Below are 19,641 nucleotides of genomic sequence, written 5' to 3'. Positions count from 1 at the left end.
AAAGCAGAAACGTTTTGTGCGTTACGGGTGCAGGTTGGTTCCACAACGTAGTCTTCAAGAAGAAACAAACGAGCACAAAGCTTGGAAGCTTCTTTTACTACAGCGTAAAAAAAAAGAACTGCATAATTTTGGGGTGCACGCAGAGGTTGCGGACACAGCTACCAGTGTGCGCCGACAAACGAGCGCTGTTCCCCGACATGTGTGTCCAATGAAAGGTGAACGTCTCTCCCATCTACACTTTCCTGAGAAATCAGCCATGATGTCACCATGAACCCATCTTGAACCCACCTCCGTCAAAAAGCATTACTCCAGCACTCCCTTTCCCTCTGCCTCGTTTTTTTGTTCCACCTATCCCTCCTTCCTTCACGCTCCGCTCCGGCCTTGCAAATTCTTCACTGAGCTCCCATTCTTTCCTTTCCTCCTTCTTCTTCTTCTTCATATTTTCGTATTTTCAGCATTTCCCTTCTCCACGTCTGTCCGCGTCTCGCTTCCCTCTCGCTCCTCTTTCACACATATTTTTGGCAACCGTGGTTAATTCCACCACCGAAAAAAGTCCAGTCGTGGCCAAAAATATCAGAATGTTCTGATTACCATAAACTTTGTTTAAGCTGCGGTTTGACAAAAAATGCTCAGAGTGCATGAAGGGGAGCCAAACTAAATAAAAACAGCAAAAGTAGGGAATAAAGGAAGAATACAAATGTAAGAAGAAGTGGAAAAGAGGGGTGGGGGGGGGGGGTAGCGAGAAGGCAGCCAGAGAGCCACATATGGAAGTGATTCTGTAATTACTGCAAATCTGTGAGCTCAAAGGGAAAGGTCTTCTTTTCCATGCCTCCTTCCCTATGCATAAAACTGCCCTTGTGAGAAAGCTGGGCATTGAACACCACGGCGGCGAAAAGGTGCTTTTACTTTTGGCACGAGCGCTTGCTACGTATATAAAGTAAATAGTTTGTTCTATGGCGGCTTGATTTTATTCACATTTCTGCTGTTCATCACGGGGGCTGATGGAGAAAAAAAATACAAAATCCCAGCAAAAATGGGGAAAAGCCTAACAAAACACAAGATACTATATGGAAGTAGATTACATATCGCTTAATACTCATAACTAACAACACAAAGCTTTGTCTTAAATAGCCTGCTAGCTAATCTAAACAAACTGGAATCAACTCAAGTAGATCAAAAATCATAACTCACTTAAAGGCCACATTCAGCAAGTAATGTGAACCCCCCTGCCCCACCCCCACCATTTGGATGGAGGAAGCTGTACTAGTAGCCTGATCACCAGGGTAGCATGCTGGGATGATGATGAAAGCAAAGCATATGAAAATATTACATTTCTTTCTGTCATGTACGTTACTATACACCAAAAGAAAACTAATTTTTAATAAGGGTTAGCCAACATTTAATAAATACGCATAACAAATACATACATTAAGAATGTATGGAAGCCTGTTTCCGCTACTGAAAAAAATACTTTATCCCAATGGTAAGTATTAATTATGAGATAAAAAAGCCATGATTATGACATAAAAAGTCCAAATTCTGAGATAAGAAAGTTGAAATTATGAACTAAAAAGTCATAATTATGAGTTAAAAAGTCAAAATTATGAAATAAAAAAATCATAATTATGAGATAAAAACTCAAATCTAAACTTTTTATCTCATATCTCATAATTTCAACTTTAATTTTAATTTTAATAAGCCCCTCTATACCTTCCCACACGCATACGCAAAACTTTTATATTTTTTAAAATATAAAAAATTATTATATTTTTTATATAATTTAAATTATTTGTGCAATGACATATTTGATCTATTTATTCACCACATTATTATTATTATTTATTATTATACGACATTTCCTTGGCAATTTCACTGCAGTGATATTGTGCAATGACAATAAAGGAACTTTTTTTATACTCATTGTCAGCACACTGTGACATCACAAATGTCACCGATGTTAGAAAAAAAACGACATGAAACCGAGCATTCGAAGCCATCCTTGACTTCTTTCATGGCTCATTTCCAAATGTGCAAACCTCATTATCCTTGTTACATTTTGCCCATCATTCCCAATCCTTATGTGAGGATTGGGAATGATGGGTAAAATTCTAAAGAAAAAAAAAAGTGCAGTTCCCCTTTAAGACGACAATACAACATTATAACTAGATTTATAAGTCAGAAAAAAAGGGAAAAGCAATAAGTTCCTTTTAAAGAAAAGACCATGCTGGTGGACCAGCATCATTATGGAGTCCTCCAGTGTAGACCAGCATGGAAATGGTGCTGGTCTAAGCTGGTCTGTGCTATAACCAGCATAACTGACCAGCATCATTTCCATGCTGGTCTGTGCTGTTTTTCAGCGGGGGAGGGGAGGGGGGGCTGGCAGGCAAGCAGACAGACATAAGGACGGTGACGAAAACCGCCTTTGGAGCCTAGGGCGAGCCGGTGCTTCGCAGGTGTGTTGGCAGCCGCTTCTTCCCCCCAAAACACTCGGTGCAGCCTGTCATTATCCTGTGCCCTGCCAGGACGTGTTCTTCAGATGAGTGCGCGGCTCTGACACATTTATTACGGTAAACACACACCCAGCTTAAAAAGCGGCGTCGTCGCGTACTATTCCGTGACGCGTTTAATTAACCCGGCTATCGTTTGGGTGTCGTATTCAAGCCTACCTTTTCCCCCGCCTGCAGCTGTGTGTCGCTTTCAACATTCTCCACAAGTTTCGGACTCCAAGCGGTGACTGACAGGAGACAGCAGACTCGACTGCGAAGGAGACAAAAACAAAGTCACAGACGATCTTCTGGCGAGTAAACGAGTAAATATGCTTGTAAAGATCACACCGTTTGCCCTTACCGTCTCATATATCATGGAGTCGTTTGTTCGATTCCCCTCGTTTGTTGCCAGTCCCTCACCGAGTCCGGTGCAGCTTCAGGGACTGTCGATGAGAGGCACCGAGGTGGTACATTCCTGGCCAGGTGGCTCCCCCTAGCGGCGAGAGGGGGTGCTGCCTTGTGCTGAAAGCTGAAAACAAACAGACTTTGTCAGTCTTAGTCTACCTTCTGTTGTTCATTTCAAAGAGCCGGCTCTTATAGCCGATTCGTTCGCGAAAGACACACCACTACAGCGTTGCCACTCCAAACCATCTTAGCGACATATTTTCTCAAAGGCGACTAGAAAGAGATCTAGTTACTTTTTGAGGTCTTGTTAGAGATTCTTCTCATTTGTAAGGCATTAAAGGGGATCTATTATACTTTTCTGACCTATAAATGTAGTTAGAATGTTGAGTCCTGAAAGAAGTTTCAAATGGCCCAAAACACTGGGTTTCAAAAGGCGTGGTAAAAGTGCACCTTTGTGATGTCACAGAGGAGTGGACTTCCTTATACGGGCGTGGCTGTAAGCCAGATAAGCTTTCTGCCCTCCCCCAAGCTAATAGGGGGTTGCTAAAAGCCATTTCTCACAACAATTAGTAGCCACATTAGACGTTGCAGATGCTGTAGAAAATGCTAAAATGCTCAAGCTACTTACCATCAAAATAAAAATATATATATTTTTTTATTATTATTTAATTATTATTAATTATTACCCACAGCGGCGTGGGTGTGCCTGGAGGCGGGCCATGGGTGGAATACATTAAACAAGTAGAATTAAAAGTTGGAGCCGGAGTCCAGATCTATTATTATTAATACACTGTCTGGATTATGAGAGGCTTTAGCCGAGATAAAATATTAAAATGATTTCATTGTTACATATTTCTACCAATTTTTAATGAACAAACTAAGAATGAAGCTCATTTGTAATTCTAAACATAATTAAGGTGTTTTTGCTCACTTTTTTGTCTCTCCTAGAGGTTTTTTTTCCCTACAGCATCTCTTACGTCATATGCAAATGATATGCAAATTAGCAAATGACATCATCTAGCGACTTCTTGGGCAGCCAATAGCTACTTTTCTTTCTGAGGGGTTGGCAACAGTGTTCACTTGTGAACAACTATGGCATCACTACGACCGTAAATGGCTCTGAGGATGCAAGTGCTGCTAAAAAAAACAGCCAGGGGGCTAGCCACACTGTTTACTAATAAATACGACATTATTGCCACACTCCTGCATACCCTGATACATCAGCTTCATGACTGATTTATGGCTGTGTAATGTTAGCCCTGTTAGCTTGCTAGCTCTGGTAGTGCAGTGTCCGGATAAGGAAATCAAACTATACGGTTTTGTTTGAAAAAGATAAACGTCCATTTCTAGAAATAGAACGGTTCTTGATTTTTGTTTCTGTCATATTTTGTTTGATGTTCTTTTAATTTAAACTTTTATCGACATGCATATATCGCCCTCTTGTTTCCCATGTAAAATAGTGTGCTGCAGTGAAATGAGTCCAAGCGGAAACGGCGACTGAGTTGAACTAATGTTCCGCCCCACGGAGTCGCGTTTGTCAAAATTGATCCCTCAGCGTGGGCCACCCCTAGAAACCCCCTAGACCTTTTGTCATGATTCACATTCACACAAATTAAATACAAATTAAGGTGTAATCTTTGTTTTTTTAACATTGTGTTTCCCTCAACAATTGCTGGTGCAAAGTGCTGGACTATTCCAATGTTGTAAACTTCCACAGCCAGCCGTGGATCAAATACATATACGGACTGATATAGTCCCCACGGCACTTGCACGGTGTTTGGCATGCCTTCGTGTTTACCACCAACTTGCAGCCGGAGTCACTTGTTAGGAGAAGCGAGCGGTCACGGTGAGCCACGCCCATTGTCCACGTGCTCCACCCCCCAGGCTCCCGTGCCCTGCGCATCACAAGCGGCGTGTTTTGCATAAAATGTGTATCAGTAGGGCAGCTCTCAGGCCCCGCACATGGCGAGCGCACATGTTGCGTGGCTTTACTGAACACACCACACACGGTCGAATAAGCACATCAAACTCCCCACAGCCTCGCATCCCCGCCAATGAAAAGGCACCGACACGGGAGGGTGGGGGTGGGTGGGTGAGGGGGGGTAGTGCGAGGGGAAAGAGAGCGAGAGGACTCGGCGAGGTACAAAGACTGAGCCAGATTCCACGCAAACACAAGTTTGGTGGCGCTCACATTTCCAACTCACCTGCAAACGTGATGAATGTGGGTGTTTGTATCAGTGGGTGTGTGTGTCACGCATGACACACGCGGTTCTGCTGACTCCACTTTCTTGGAAGGCTTGAGTACGAGGCTTTAATAATCCTCACTGGTGCAGTGGCGCGGGAAGAGGAGCGCGGCGAGCATCCAGCATCCAGGTTACCTCCTAGAAGAAGAAGCGCTCCTGGTCCACGTCAAGAGACACCAGATCAGAGACGCCGGTCTGCACACAGTTAACAGGGAGGGGACACTTCAAGACAGTTTTGTATGTTTTTGCTCCATGGAGCAGGTGTTTTGGTTTTGAGACATCAAGTCTGATTCGAATTCAAAAGTTTATTTCAAAGTCTTCCTTCGAGACTTGGAAGATCTTCAAGAGAAATGGACGCCAGCCCTGGTGGTAAGAACACTTTTTTTTTTAGCATTTTTATATATTAACATGGCTATTGACTGTAAAATGGAAAAAAAAATGGTGTTTAATTTTGCTGTGACTCAGTTGCATTTGAATGCATTTGAATTGGAGATGCTCTGATAAATCGGCCACCGATTTTTCCATGAAAAAAGCATGTGATCAGCATTTGCCGATTTTTAACTTTTAATGCCAATCTCTGACCCACTTTTTAATAATTACCAATTTTTAAGCCCCTTGAAAGTTTTCCTCCTAATATGGTTCCCTTGTCCAATATTAATAATAATAATAATACATTTTATTTGTATAGCGCTTTTCAAGATACTCAAAGACACTTTACAAAAGAATGAAGTTGAATAGAGCAAGTAAACAGAATAAAAGACACACCAAAATACAACATTCATTGGTTAGTACACAGTTAAAAAAGCGGGGCGGGGCACAGCAGTCAGATATAGAAGGTTAGACATTAAAAACAGATTTAAAGAGGTGGGTTTTGAGTTGTTTTTTGAAGGTGGGAAGGTCAGGGCAAGCACGGAGTGAATGGGGCAAAGAGTTCCAGAGAGTGGGGGCAGCGATGGATTACTCATCATAAATATATTTTAAAATTGACACTTAATCTATGTGATCGGTGTCAGACAACTTCATAATCGGTATCAGAATCAGTAGCATAAAACCCAATCTAATTTTAATATAACAATATAACCACTCATACTAATATGGATTTCCAATTATGATGCATGTGTAGTTTTTTTTGCCGGAAGGCCAGAAATGCAAGCAACATCAACTTGAAGTATTTGTCACTTTCCAAATTTCAAAGTTGACTCAAAGAATATGCCGCTTCGCAGATCGTGAAATGTGTCGCCGTCCACTTCCTGCAAAGCTCCGTTTTGTAAACAAACTCACGTGCAGCCGGGAAGCCGTCACTGTTAATGTTGCCGTTATCAACATCCGTCATGCTTTATCAACACAGTGAAACGTTGGCAAAGAAGGGTGTGTTTTGTTTTTCCAAGATGAAGGACAAAGTTAAACGTTGGGGGACATCCACATCTCTTAAGTGGCATTAGCTGGGCTCTTTGTGCAGGTCAGCCAAAGTGCACACGTCCTATGCTTCTTCTTCTTCTTCTTCTTCTTTCCTAAGTAGCGGTGAATCATTAATAGCGTGGATATAGCAGTCACGTTCCTGCACAGGTGATGTGCACACCTTGAGCTTGCATTTGCATGTCATTACAACTTGAAGGTAATATTGGACTTAGAGTTATTGTTAACGCTGATAAAATGGGCTGGTGTCACATTGGAGATAAAGGATGTGCATTAGAAGAAGTACTAGTGACTTTGATCAAGTACCTCAATCCGTTTTTTGTGAATTGTGGTTCTAAAACAGGGGTCAGCAACCCGCGGCTCCAGAGCCGCATGTGGCTCTCCAGCCTCTTTGTTGCGGCTCCCTTTGCAATGCTTGAATATTTTTTAGCACCCGTGTGGTGAAAATGCACATCTTCGTTATGAGTTTACAAAAATCCAACTTTGTGTGAGACCATGAATGCATCCTGACTGAGTTCTGACTGGTGACTGAATGAGCAGACAGGATGCTATCCAGTTCTCTCTGACAGGTTAACATGAAGGGAAATGAGTAATACTTTGAGTTATTTGAGTTATTAATTATTAATGAGTTATTTGACGATTCTAAAAAATAAATTAGAGCTCATTTAAAAACAAAAGTTTATCTCCAGTACTAGCAAGAGTACTCCAACTCGTCTTTTTTTTTTATCTGAACTACTTTGACACCCCCAAATTCCCTCCAATGTTGTTTTAAACATACAACGTTTTGCGGCTCCAGGCTATTTTTCTTTAGTGGGCAAGTGGGTGAAATGGCTCTTTTCATAGTTAAGGTTGCCGACCCCTGTTCTAAAACAAGAAGCAGAAAAATTGCTAAAAATTAACCTGCATTTGTGTAGCTGAAATAGATTAATAGCTACATAGATAGATATAGTAATTACACAAAAACACAGCACAAATAAATAGTTGAGGTATTAGAAACAGCTCTCACTGCTACTAATTCAAAAACGTCTAGCTAGCTGTATAGCTAAATGTATGCTAGCCGTCTGCTACAATAGATATGTCAATAAAAACGTTCCTGCCTCCTAAAAGTTGCCTACTGACCAGAGTTACACCACCCAGAAGACACCGCGCTGCTCTATTTAATTTGACTCTGTAGTCACTGCACATAAAGTGAAGAGAGGTTTTGAAAACTCCTACGAAAAAAAAAAATCAACAAAACAAAAACAAAACAACACTCACGTGGCCTCCCTCGCAGAGCCTCGTGCGGCGCGTGAGTTCCATGACCCCGCCCCCCTCCCGCTTCCGCTCTCTCACGGGCGTTTCAGTGCCTGCGGAAGATGGTGACGGGAGTTTGGTCAGTGGGTCAGCGATTCCATGCAATGCGTGGGTTTTTTTTTTTTCCTCATTCGTCACGTTCTTCAGCCTCATGTGCTTTTTGTGTTGAGTGGAAGAAGAAAAAAAAATCACCTAAGCCCCGCCCCCCCCTACACCCTCCACGCGTGTCGTGGAGGATGAGTCCATGATGTCTGCGGTATCTGCCCCTTGGTGTCATGGTTTGGGGGCAAATATCCGATTAGGGCGTGTTTGCTGCTGGCACGTGACTTTGTTTTGAAGGCGAACGGATCTCCTCCTGATATCTGATTTAAAAAAAAACACAGTGTAAACCCTGATAAATTCACAGAACTAAAAAGATCAGAATGAATAATAATATTTTAGTGTTGATTTTAAATATTTCAAGTTTACACAAATGTAAAATTTACATTTGGAGTTGCCTTGAATTATCTCAATGTTATCGTAAAAATATTGATATTACACAACTCATAATTATTGAGTACAGTAAACCTCGGATATATCGGAAATTCGCTCACAACGGACAGATAAAAAAGAACCGATTATTCTGTAATGCATTTCCAATAAAAATTCATTGCATATATCGGATTTTTTTATAACGGATTTCGCCTATTTCGGACAAAATCTCCAGTCCCGTTCCAATGCATTTCCATGAAATTTCCCTGGCATATATCGGATGGCCGCATCGTGGCGCTCCGATTCGCCGAATCGTGACAGGCCGCTATACGACGTCATTTGCAGCGTTTGCAGCGTTGCCTGCGCGTCCAGGTACATTGGAAACATAGTCAAGGAAGTGCCTTTTTATAACGCATAAAATCCCATTTACGCATATACCGGATATAAATCCCATATATGCGTAAAACGGACATTTTCCGGTATACGCATATAACGGATTTCGCTTATATCGGACAAAACCAGTGGGAACAATTGAATCCGATATATCCGAGGTTTACTGTATTTGCTCAGTCACAGCAAAGTGCTTGTTATAAAACAATATGAAAAGAGCATGCAACCAGTCCATGGTGTACCCCGCCAGCATACCCCCATGACCCTACTCAGGATTTTACAACTTATAGTGCATGAACTTGAACTGAGCGAAACTCAAAGTATTACATCAGAGTTAAGAAAGCAGGAAGCGCAAAATCCAAAGAAATACAACTGAATAGGTGCAGATTCTGGAAGAACTAGAAAGCTTTCTGTGCCGGTTATTGTGTGTAGCTGCTCTATAGGAGTCCGCAACTCAATACAATGGGCCGAAAAACGAGCATAATTGTTCCTCTTTAAATGTGACCCTAACTCTAAGTCCACATCATATTCTGGTTGGCATATTACACTCGACCCCCCCCAAACCCCCCACCAGCGCCCCTTATAATTGCATGAGCCAGAAGTTGTGTGGTGCAGCATCAGTTTGGAGAAATGCTTGAGGCAGGTTCCTGTGATATTGACCTACTTACACTCGGTTTCTGTTCGCGTATCTCCTAAAACACCCAAGTAGCGCTTACAAATTGCTAGCTGTAGCACACATTAATCATTTCAAGTTCCCTGATTTTTTTATATTAATATTATATACCAATATAAAGACCTCTCAGTGTGTCCTGGTTATCCTTAACAGAGGCCACCTTAACAACAGCCAAAAGCTGGAGATAAGAGAGAGTGGAAGTGGAGTTCAGGTACCCGTGAAGTTCTTCCCTGTTCAAGTCGTCTGACTCCAGTCCCGGGCAGATTAGTGTGTGCAGGGTAAGCTCGAGATTGGCACTGAAGTCTGATTGTCTCGTCAATTAATGCTGTCCACGGTGACCTAAATTCTAAGCGTCTTGTGTTGGGGTCACGGCGTGCTATAGTCCAATTCTGCTTGCATGGAACATTTATCAAAATGAAGTCTTAAAGGGGAAGTGCACTTTTTTGGGGCGAAATTACCTGTTGAACGTGTTGCGATTGTTAATTGACCGTGGCTCTCGGGTTCATTACTGCACATGTGAGCCTTCAGGTGGACATGCGATGCGTTCAGGCGAGGTGGGGGAGGGAAGGGGAGGGCAGGGCCTGGGATGCCTTCGTGTAAGCCGTGGAAGAGGTGAGGTTCAGGCCTGCACTCTGTTGAGTCCGTGGCTCTGGCTGGCATGAGTCAACAAATCCGGCGACACGTGCTGACGGAGATTATCTCAACGTTTCAGCTCAACAAATACCGCGTGCATCAGGGAGGCGAGCGCACGCATTGCAACGCAGACAGGCAGTTGCACGCATTTGGATCATTTCCTCATACATATAACAGGGGTCTCAGACTCTATTTACTTGGGGGGGCCACTGGAGCTTGTGTCTAGGTGAGACTGGGCCGCATCAGGTTTTACAAAAAAAACAAAAAAAAATAATTTTTTTTTTATTAAAAACAAAAAATTTTTAAAAGCTTTTGTTCCAATTTTCTACAATAAAAGCTCTGATAAAACATTCCACTGTTCTCAAATATCTTACTTTTTATTTTTCTACACAAAATAAGATGAAAAATAAATAAACAAATCAAGAATAAAGAAAATCAATCAATCAGTAATAAATAAATAAATATAATAATAATAATAAAACGGCAAATAATAAAAACTTTTCTGATTTTTTTCATATTAAAATGAACAAAGCATTATTAGAGCCCTGTAGACATGACAAAACACGACTATAGTCACATTTATACTCTTTTTATTTACAACATATTGCGCAACTGCAGGGTCTCGAGACACATGCTAACTCGCCAACTGGAGAGCTAGCGACCTCAACGGTAGCCTTCGAGTTATTTCCTTTCAACTTAAATAGCCCAAAACTTACCACTTCCACACGGATAGGGAGGATAACTATTAACAGTTATTTAACCTTTAACATGAACATGAATCAAACGTAATAATTTTTTCTGGGTACATGATACCATACAGCATCCATATCAAACTTGCGCGGGCCGCACTGACATTAAACTTTCATATCAAGGCGGGGGGCCTCAAACTGGTGTCCTGCGGGCCACATTTGGCCCGCGGGCCGCGTGTTTGAGACCCCTGCATATAAAATCAGGGGGCACCACCAGGAACCTTGCATACCTGTAACCCTAAGTGGCACATAAAACGGATGGCTCATCATAATAAACAGTCAATAGTGAGCATTATTAGCTATATTAAATAGTATATTCTATCACATGCACCCCAGTCCCATTAAGAACAGTGAACGTGCAATCCACAGTGCCAAACTGTTTCAAATGCCAAAACGTGACTCCATGAAGTGTTAGTGACGCATGGGCAGCAGCAGCTTTGTTAAAAGCACTGACTTCGGTTTTATTGCACATCTCAACAAAGGGACTGCGGATTTGTTTGGGGCTGAAACCGTGTCAGGAGCGCATGCATGTGAGGCGGCGGTCAGGTGTCGTGCAGCTCTCCGGCATTGGGCACGGTGCCATGGGAGAGAGAGAGAGAGAGAGCGTGGCTATTATTGGTGCGGAGGAGGCAACGGAGCCCGCAGACACGTGAGGCTGCGTCTCAGCTCATCCACAACGCATGACTAGAACTGAAGGGGGGGGTGAGCAGGATAGCGAAACCTCGGATGCAAGCACCGCTCAATGGTGATATAGCATTCTGTGCAAACATGCATGTTCCATGTATGGATTGTGTACCATCACGACACAGGTTCCATGTTTTGCTTAGCTCTGTTGCCCTGACACTAGCTTCATTTTAAGTACGCAACATTACCACATTACCATCATGCCACATCACAGCTTAAAGAGGGCATGAACAAGTACTACATTTTCAGAAAGAAGGCTATAAGTTCCCTGAAGGTACCATAAGAAGAAATGCACCAGCTGGCGCTAATAGCAAGGCCTCCATCAAACGGTTCTTAACATTTATAAAGCCAGAAGGATGCAGGTGTTCTAAGGGAAATGGGCCAAATTCCCCAAAAAGTGCATATTATGCTCATTTTTTACCCCTTTGTATTAAGTCCTTGACTCCTATAGAGCAGCTACACACAATAACCATCACAGAAAGCTTTCTAGATCTTCCAGAATCTGCACCTATTTCAGCTAGATTTCAAAAACAGTTTTAATTCCACCCACGGCACGCCCACTCCGCTGTTACTGGTCACACTCCCAAGCGCTCCTGAGGACTTCCGGACTATACTGCCGAACCCCACTTTTTCATAAATGAATAAAACCTCTGGAAAGCTACTTGAAAAGTGGTTAGGAGTTACTGGTAGCTCATGAGCTACTGGCTGGAGACCCCGGATATACCTCATCAGCTCATTGTGACATCACAGTGACTGCCGGTGTTGGAAAAAAACCATCCCAAACGTCTTTCAGGGCTCACTTCCAAATGCACAAACCTCATTATCTGAAACTTTGGCATCATTCATTCATTCATTCATTTTCTACCGCTTTTCCTCACGAGGGTCGCGGGGGTGCTGGATCCTATCCCAGCTGTCTTCGGGCGTAAGGCGGGGTACACCCTAGACTGGTCGCCAGCCAATCACAGGGCACATATAGACAAACAACCATTCACACTCACATTCATACCTATGGACAATTTGGAGTGGCTAATTAACCTAGCATGTTTTTGGAATGTGGGAGGAAACCGGAGTACCCGGAGAAAACCCACGCATGCACGGGGAGAACATGCAAACTCCACACAGAGATGCCCCAGGGTGGGATTGAACCCTGGTCTCCTAGCTGTGAGGTCTGCGCGCTAACCCCTAGACCACCGTGCCGCACTTTGGCATCATTTAACACGAATATTCTAACAAACTTTTTGGTCAAAAAAGTGTAAAAAGCATCATCGGTCCCCTTGAATGACATTGTGATCTGACCTCTTGTCAGCAGGTGGAGGAGTCATCCTGTACGCGGGGTCCTCCGGAAGCGCCAGCCCCAGCCCGGGCAGCCCCTCAAGTGGGTACCAGACACAGTCACCTTCGTCCCACTCGCAGCCGTCATCGCCAGAAGAGGTTACCGTCACGGAAATTGGAGCACTGAAACAGAAGGCGACAGGGTCCCCCTCGCCAACCTCTAAACTGGTGTTCCAGTTCCCGGAGGTCAACGGTGGCTCTCCTCCTGCAGCAGCAGCAACTCCGCACCATAGCTACCTACATCCAGTTGCTGGGAAAAGGCCATGTGGCTTCCCAGGGACGTTCACAAGTACGTATGCTCATGGTCAATACAAACTATGAGGTAGTAAATGTATACATATTTGTACTTGTAGTGGGGTTGTAATTATATTTTGTGGATTTCTTGTTGACTTGGTGCTCGGGTAGTTGAGATTGTCGTTGCACATGCGTTGGTTCAAATACACATTGCACAAGACTCAGTATTTGTCTTCATAATTCGAGGATTGGTTTTGGAGGCCTACAAAAAAAAGGCCAGCTTTGTTAGTCCAGTGAACGGCATCATGCCACGTCTATCACGTGAACGTCCGAGCCACAACAAAGGGTCTGTTGACCATAGCATGCGTCCAGAGCGACGACGGGAGTGACGGACAGGAGTCGTTTCGTTGTCCGGGCAGGAACAACACCCTGATCAGAAGCCCCGCTGTGCTTCGACTTTGTATTGACTGTTATGACTTTGTTTTCGTCAGTTACGTATTCTCGAAACGTTAAATTTTTGTATTAGGAAAATCCAGTTAAAATGAGTCAGTGTCAGTATATTATCTCACCATCCTGGACAATAACAGTATCTTCACATTTATTTGTCTTTCCGCAGAGAATGGCGGAATGGTCCTGCTCTGCAAGGTCTGCGGGGACATTGCATCCGGTTTCCACTACGGAGTTCACGCATGTGAAGGATGCAAGGCAAGCCCCTACAAACTGAATCTGAGTCTTGACATTTCTGTTCTTTTTTTTTTTTTTCCTTCAGCTTTCACATGTTTTTTTTTTTTTTTTAATCTCGCTTTCAGGGATTTTTCCGTCGCAGCATTCAGCAAAACATCAACTACAAGATGTGTGTGAAGAATGAGAGCTGTCTGATCATGCGCATGAACCGCAACCGGTGCCAGCACTGTCGCTTCAAGAAGTGCCTGTCTGTTGGCATGTCGAGAGACGGTGAGACATGTTGACACGGTTTTTCATGCCGGAGGCCTCTGTGACGAGTTGCCACAGTTCCTCCATTAGGCAAAGCAGTGGGGAAATGGGCTGATATGTGGGTCTGTGGAAAAACTGTTACGTGGAAAAAGTCTTTGAAGTTATGGTACCGTGAGTTCAGTAACTATCTGCAGTCCAGCAAACGGCCTATGACCCTCAGCAGTGTGCTCCAACAACACTCTTGGTTGGATGCTCCGGTTTTGCACACACACCCACCTCTATGTGCCCATCCGGTTCCATCCACTCCTTCCCAGTTCCCCCTCAGACAAAGATTTATGAGTGGAGGAGCCTTAAAGTCCCTGAGGCTATCCATCATCTGGGAAACTGCTGCAAATACAGGAATTATTTGAGGAAATTGGAACAGGGTCAACTGTGTGCGTGTACAACATCACACAATTAAGATGCACAAAATCGTGAAGTTTGACATGTTTTTTTTTATAAAGAATACATATTTTACATATTTTTGATTGCTGCATATTCTGCATACCAATTGATCATATATCCCCGCAAATTAAAAAAAAACACAACTTGGCTGACCCAGAAAACTACAAAACGGGGCTAATAATGTAGTCATACATTGTGACCTAGTTGGTGTAGTTTGCCAGCTTCTTCTCAGTAGGGTTTCTGTTTATCTGCACCCCCAGCCCGATCTAATAAAGAGGTTACCGTTATTTCCGCATGTGCCTGACACTTGTGCTGCGCGGAAAACAACTGGGTGGCAACCCGTTGACAGTAAAAACAGTTAGGCTGACCTGTTTAAGATGGCATTTCTTTTATGCTTTAAAAGGACCGCAACCTTAAAACCCACTTTTAACGTTGTTTCGACTATTACAAAAACAGGAAAACCACATGCAACCGCCTGAATATATAGTACACCCTGATTTAACAGCACACAGGCAGGCATCAGGATTAGCAACACAGGCAAAGAGATGAAACGGCATACAATAGTCCCAAATTACAGCATACCATAATGCAAAGATTTAGTGCAGGGGTCTCAAACTCAATTTACTTGGGGGCCACTGGAGCTAGGGTCTGGGCGAGACTGGGCGGCATCAGGTTTTCCAAAAAAAAACAAAAAAACGCATTCATTAAAAACAGAAAAATGAATCAACTTTGCTTTGGTTTCGATTTTCTACAAGAAAAGCTCTGATAAAACATTCCACTGTTCTCAAATATCTTAATTTTTATTTTTCTACACAAAATAAGATGAAAAATAAATAATAATAATAATAAAATAAATAAATATAAAATATATAAAATAAATAAATAAATATAAAATAAATAAAGAAATATAATAATAATAATAATAAAACGGCAAATAATATTTATACTCACATTTATACTCTTTTTATTTACAACATATTGCGCAACTGCAGGGTCTTGCGACACATGCTAACTCGCAAACTAGAGCGCTAGCGACCTAAACGGTAGCCTTCAAGTTATTTCCTTTCAACTTAAATAGCCAAAAACTTACCACTTCCACACGGATAGGGAGGATAACTATTAACAGTTATTTAACCTTTAACATGAACATGAATCAAACGTAATAATTTTTTCTGGGTACATGATACCATACAGCATCCATATCAAATTAAACTTTCATATCAAGGCGGGGGCCTCAAAGTAGTGTCCTGCGGGCCACATTTGGCCCGCGGGCCGCGTGTTTGAGACCCCTGGTTTAGTGCGCTTGCTTCTATGCTGCCTCCATCTTGCAGGAAATTAGATAATTGCTGTGTATTTGGTAATTAGCACTAGTCCAGTAAATCATCTTACCCAAATGATTTCTGTGCAAAACCTGTTCAGGCACGTCTAGCGTTTTTCTAAAGTTTTCAGAAACTTTTCAGTGGCCTCATCTAACCTCACCTTGCAGGCACACACACACACACAAGTCCTCCTACTTTCCGCGTACCCCCTATCCCATGTCTTCATGCTACTCGGTCTACCGCTTCAAGCCCACCTCCCTCTCACGAGCTCGGCACCAGTGACATCACGCTGACGTTGCCCCACTGCCCTACTTACAAGAGAAGGAGAGAAGGGAGACAGTGGTTGATGAAGGAGACGATGAGGCAGATGGTAGCAGGGGGGTCTATAAATAGCTTCTCCAGCTGATGGTTACTGTGGGAAAAGGGAAGTTTGCATCTTGCAACATGCACGGTCCTCATACCGCAACTGTTGAGCTGGTGCATGAAATAATGGCTGCTTCTGTAGCCCGTAAATCATTTCTAAATAGAGACACAGAAGAAGTGTTTTCCCTTTTCCTGTTTTATATTTTTGCACGTTTGTCACACTTTGAATCCAAACCTACACGGCCCTGTGTGGAAAAAATTATTTCCCTCTAAACCTAAAAACTGATCAGGCCACCGGTAGCAGCAACAACTGCAATCAAGCGTTGAACCGGCTCATTCATCTTTGCAAAATTGTTGGAATTCAGCCACATCGGAGGATTTTGTAATGGTAATGGTAATGGTTTTATTTCATTTGAACATGCATCAGATTCCAATTGAGTGCATCCCATAATCGGTTCCCAGTTCCACATGTCCAAAAGGAGTAGGAAGAAGCAAAGCTTATTAAATCCTACCCCTCCATCTGGTACTTCTACAATCACTAACTGTTACATTTGTTCACTTCCTGCCTTTCTAATATAATTTAAGGGTTTTTTTTTATTTTTAAATTTATTTTATAATTTTTTAAATTTTATTTTAGTTATTTTTTATTTTATTTTATTTTTATTTATTTTATTTTAGCATCAATAGGATTAGGACTTTGACTAGGCCACTCCAAAGTCATTCATTTTATTCTTCAAAAGTGGACTTGCTGGTGTCTTTTGGATCATTTCATCACTGGTCTATGTTTTTGCCCTTTGAGGATATTAATTCTTACTGTCGTTCGTTGGAGTTCCAATGCATTAGAAATGACTTTATAACCTTATACAGACTGATAGATCTCAATCTTAGTTATGTTTTAACAGAGTGCCAATCACTTTCTCATACAGAACCATGTAGGTTTGGATTTTTTTCTCCCTTAATAATAATAATTATTTTACTATTTAAAAAAGCACATTTTCTGTTCAGTTGTGCTGTCTAATGACAAAAAATATTTTAAAAAATGATAAAAAAAAATATTCAAGTGTGACAACCATGCACCAAAAAAATTGGGACGGGGCAAACACTTTTTCACACCACTGTATACCGTATTGGACTGTCCATCGGTCCAACCCAAACGATGGTGGTAAAGTTGTATCTATCTCGTCTGTGTTTTCTACAGCTGTGCGTTTTGGCCGCATCCCTAAAAGAGAGAAGCAGCGACTTCTGGATGAAATGCAGAGCTACATGAACAGCTTAAATGAATCAGCTGCTATGGACATGGACCCATCGTCTGTGAAAGACGCACCCCGCAGCGAAGACGACGGCAGCTCAAGAGAGGCCATCGGAGCCATCTCCAGAGCCTACCATGACATCTTCAGTGGGAGCAGCCAGGAGAGGACGGCCAAGAGGGCTAAAATCAGCAATAACAACAACAACAACAACAACAATGGCAGCACTTCTCAAAATGCCACTTTCTCACAACTCGCAGCAAATCCACATTTTGGACAAAGTTACCAGTCTTGCCCAGTTGATGACAACCAGGTTATGTTCCACAACATGGACAACGTTCGCTACAATGACTTGGCGTCAACAAATCAGAATCATCACTCAAGTAGTGTAACCCCTCAAAGAGACAACGCCAATTTTATTTGCAAAGCAGGAAATATCAGCAGTCCGCCTTCCTGTAACTGGAAGCTACCTCCAGGAGCAAAAGTGCTAGTAAGTGCAGGAATCGACCGTGAAAACTGTCATGGATTCATAAGGCTGAAAACTCATGCACTTGTATGTCGTTTCCGTCCTCCCAGGCCTGTCCTCTGAATGCATGCCCTATATCTGGGGAAGAGCGCACCAGTCAGGAGATTTGGGAGTCCTTTTCTCAGTGTTTCACCCCTGCTGTCAAGGAAGTGGTAGAATTCGCCAAGGGCATCCCGGGATTTCAGGAGCTTAGCCAGCAGGACCAGGTCATGCTGCTTAAATCGGGCACCTTCCAGGTAACACATATATGGCATCTCCTGAGGAACCTTTGTAAAATATAAGACTTGCTGAAAGTGATGTTTTTTTAGGTTCTCATGGTGAGGTTCTGCACCTTGTTCAATGCCGCTGAACATACGGTGACCTTCCTGAATGGCCAAACGTACCCGCTGTCCACCCTGCAGGCTTTGGGCATGGGGTCCCTACTCGATGCAATGTTTGACTTCAGTGAGAAGTTGGGATCTATGAGACTCGAGCCTGATGAAATGGCCCTCTTCATGGCCGTGGTGCTGGTCTCCGCAGGTGGGAAAATCTCCTCATGGAGAAATGATGATGAAAGAATGATTTAGTAACCCAACGTCCTCTGCTCTCCTCAGATCGTTCTGGCATCTCAGACGTACGCACTGTTGATCAGCTACAGGAGGGTCTAATCCGGGCCCTGCGATCGCTGATCACTCGCCGCCGTCCTGAGGACACTTGTCTATTTCCCAAACTCCTCCTGCGACTGCCGGATCTCCGTACTCTCAATAATCTACACTCCGAAAAACTCTTGGCCTTTCGTATTGATCCTTGACTGAGCCACTCCAGCGAGGAAAAAAACACTCACATGTTATCTTCCAATCGTGGGAGTTCCTTTGTAAGAGAGGATTAAAGAATGGGAAAAAAATAGCAATTATATATTGAATCCACTATTCTATATTCACGTGTAAACCACACCGCCTCTTTAGAGATACTATTCCAGTGAAAATGTAAATCATTGTGCTGATATCATCCTCTTTATGTCTGGCATGTACTTAAGGGGAACAGCCTGCAGTTCACCTCTGTTTATAAATACTCCACAGACCATAACATATTATAGACAAACATTTTTTTTTTACTTTAAGGACCATTAATGTTGACGAGTTTGTTTTTCAGAGAAAGGGAATGTCTTTAAAAAATCTAAAATATTGTACTTTATGTGACTGTTTCACCATCTGCAGTAATACTGAAACGAGCCATTTCAAATAACTTCACATTGTAAACATTGTATGTGCATCACTATATCACATCTACATTGATGGAAAGGCTCCGTGCATGTTAGGTTATGTTGTTGATTTGTTGATTTTTCTTACTGTAAATATAATGTCTTAAAGCGACTCGACAGATATGATGGATGGTAATTTGCTGAAAAACGGACCTTCCAGTACGAGATGGGGGGGTTTGGATTTGGTGTGCTTTGCACGGGGAGAACATCATGGTAGGGATTCTAGATGCCTGCTGCATTGAGGTGATGTAACCAACCAGCATAATCCCTGGAATCACCAGTGGTCACTCCACATGGACCTGTCCCCTTCCCCCTAATGTTTGTCATACAAACTAAAGAGATATTATACTCTACGGTGGGACATCTTATATGATTGGTTGTCTCACTTCATTGAATATGGCTGACGTATAAGCACTGTTGTATATTTTTTAAATGTTTGTTCTTTAATAGAAATTATATAAAGTTCAGATTGTGTATTAATTTGCTTGTTGTGTTTGTTTTTGAAACGCATAGTTTTATTAAAAGTATGGCACACCTTTAAATGAGCTACACCCTTTACT

The 19,641-nt window shown here is 42.5% G+C and overlaps 2 protein-coding genes across 6 annotated transcripts in view; one reads left to right on the top strand and one right to left on the bottom strand.

Moving 5' to 3' along the window:
• Window positions 1-7,944, bottom strand: part of LOC131136564 (retinoic acid receptor gamma-A) — a 66,073-nt gene extending 58,129 nt beyond the window's left edge. For 3 of the 4 annotated variants that reach the window (XM_058083562.1, XM_058083564.1, XM_058083565.1), the window contains exons 1-4: window positions 7,808-7,944; window positions 5,096-5,329; window positions 2,848-3,015; window positions 2,667-2,757 (exon numbers count right to left, since the gene is read on the bottom strand). The gene's annotated coding sequence lies outside the window, so the exon portion shown is untranslated. Of the gene's footprint in view, window positions 1-2,666; window positions 2,758-2,847; window positions 3,016-5,095; window positions 5,330-7,669; window positions 7,783-7,807 lie in introns of those variants that run through there. The other variant, XM_058083563.1, reaches the window with a different exon arrangement.
• LOC131136563 (nuclear receptor subfamily 1 group D member 1-like) lies at window positions 5,027-19,573 on the top strand. 2 transcript variants are annotated; one of them, XM_058083561.1, is made up of 8 exons: window positions 5,027-5,503; window positions 12,753-13,064; window positions 13,626-13,714; window positions 13,819-13,963; window positions 17,267-17,805; window positions 17,892-18,077; window positions 18,150-18,360; window positions 18,435-19,573. In XM_058083561.1, exons 1-8 carry the CDS (start codon window positions 5,485-5,487, stop codon window positions 18,629-18,631), a joined length of 1,698 nt encoding a protein of 565 aa, XP_057939544.1. In that variant the 5' UTR covers window positions 5,027-5,484; the 3' UTR covers window positions 18,632-19,573. The 2 variants fall into 2 exon arrangements, with proteins under 2 accessions (XP_057939544.1, XP_057939543.1); XM_058083560.1 differs by having other exon boundaries at window positions 12,750-13,064; window positions 18,435-19,572.
• Window positions 19,574-19,641: the final 68 nt, after the last annotated feature.

This window comes from Doryrhamphus excisus, chromosome 10 (genome assembly GCF_030265055.1).
Source record: "Doryrhamphus excisus isolate RoL2022-K1 chromosome 10, RoL_Dexc_1.0, whole genome shotgun sequence".
NCBI classification, from domain to species: Eukaryota; Metazoa; Chordata; class Actinopteri; order Syngnathiformes; family Syngnathidae; genus Doryrhamphus; species Doryrhamphus excisus.
This window is presented reverse-complemented; position numbering and strand designations above follow the sequence as displayed.

What these genes read in the sequence shown, in the direction of transcription:
- LOC131136563 (XM_058083560.1), top strand. An exon ending in CTTCCCAGGGACGTTCACAA is followed by an intron (nt 13,065 to 13,625) that starts GTACGTATGCTC and finishes GTCTTTCCGCAG; the next exon opens with AGAATGGCGGAATGGTCCTG. An exon ending in CGTGGTGCTGGTCTCCGCAG is followed by an intron (nt 18,361 to 18,434) that starts GTGGGAAAATCT and finishes TGCTCTCCTCAG; the next exon opens with ATCGTTCTGGCATCTCAGAC.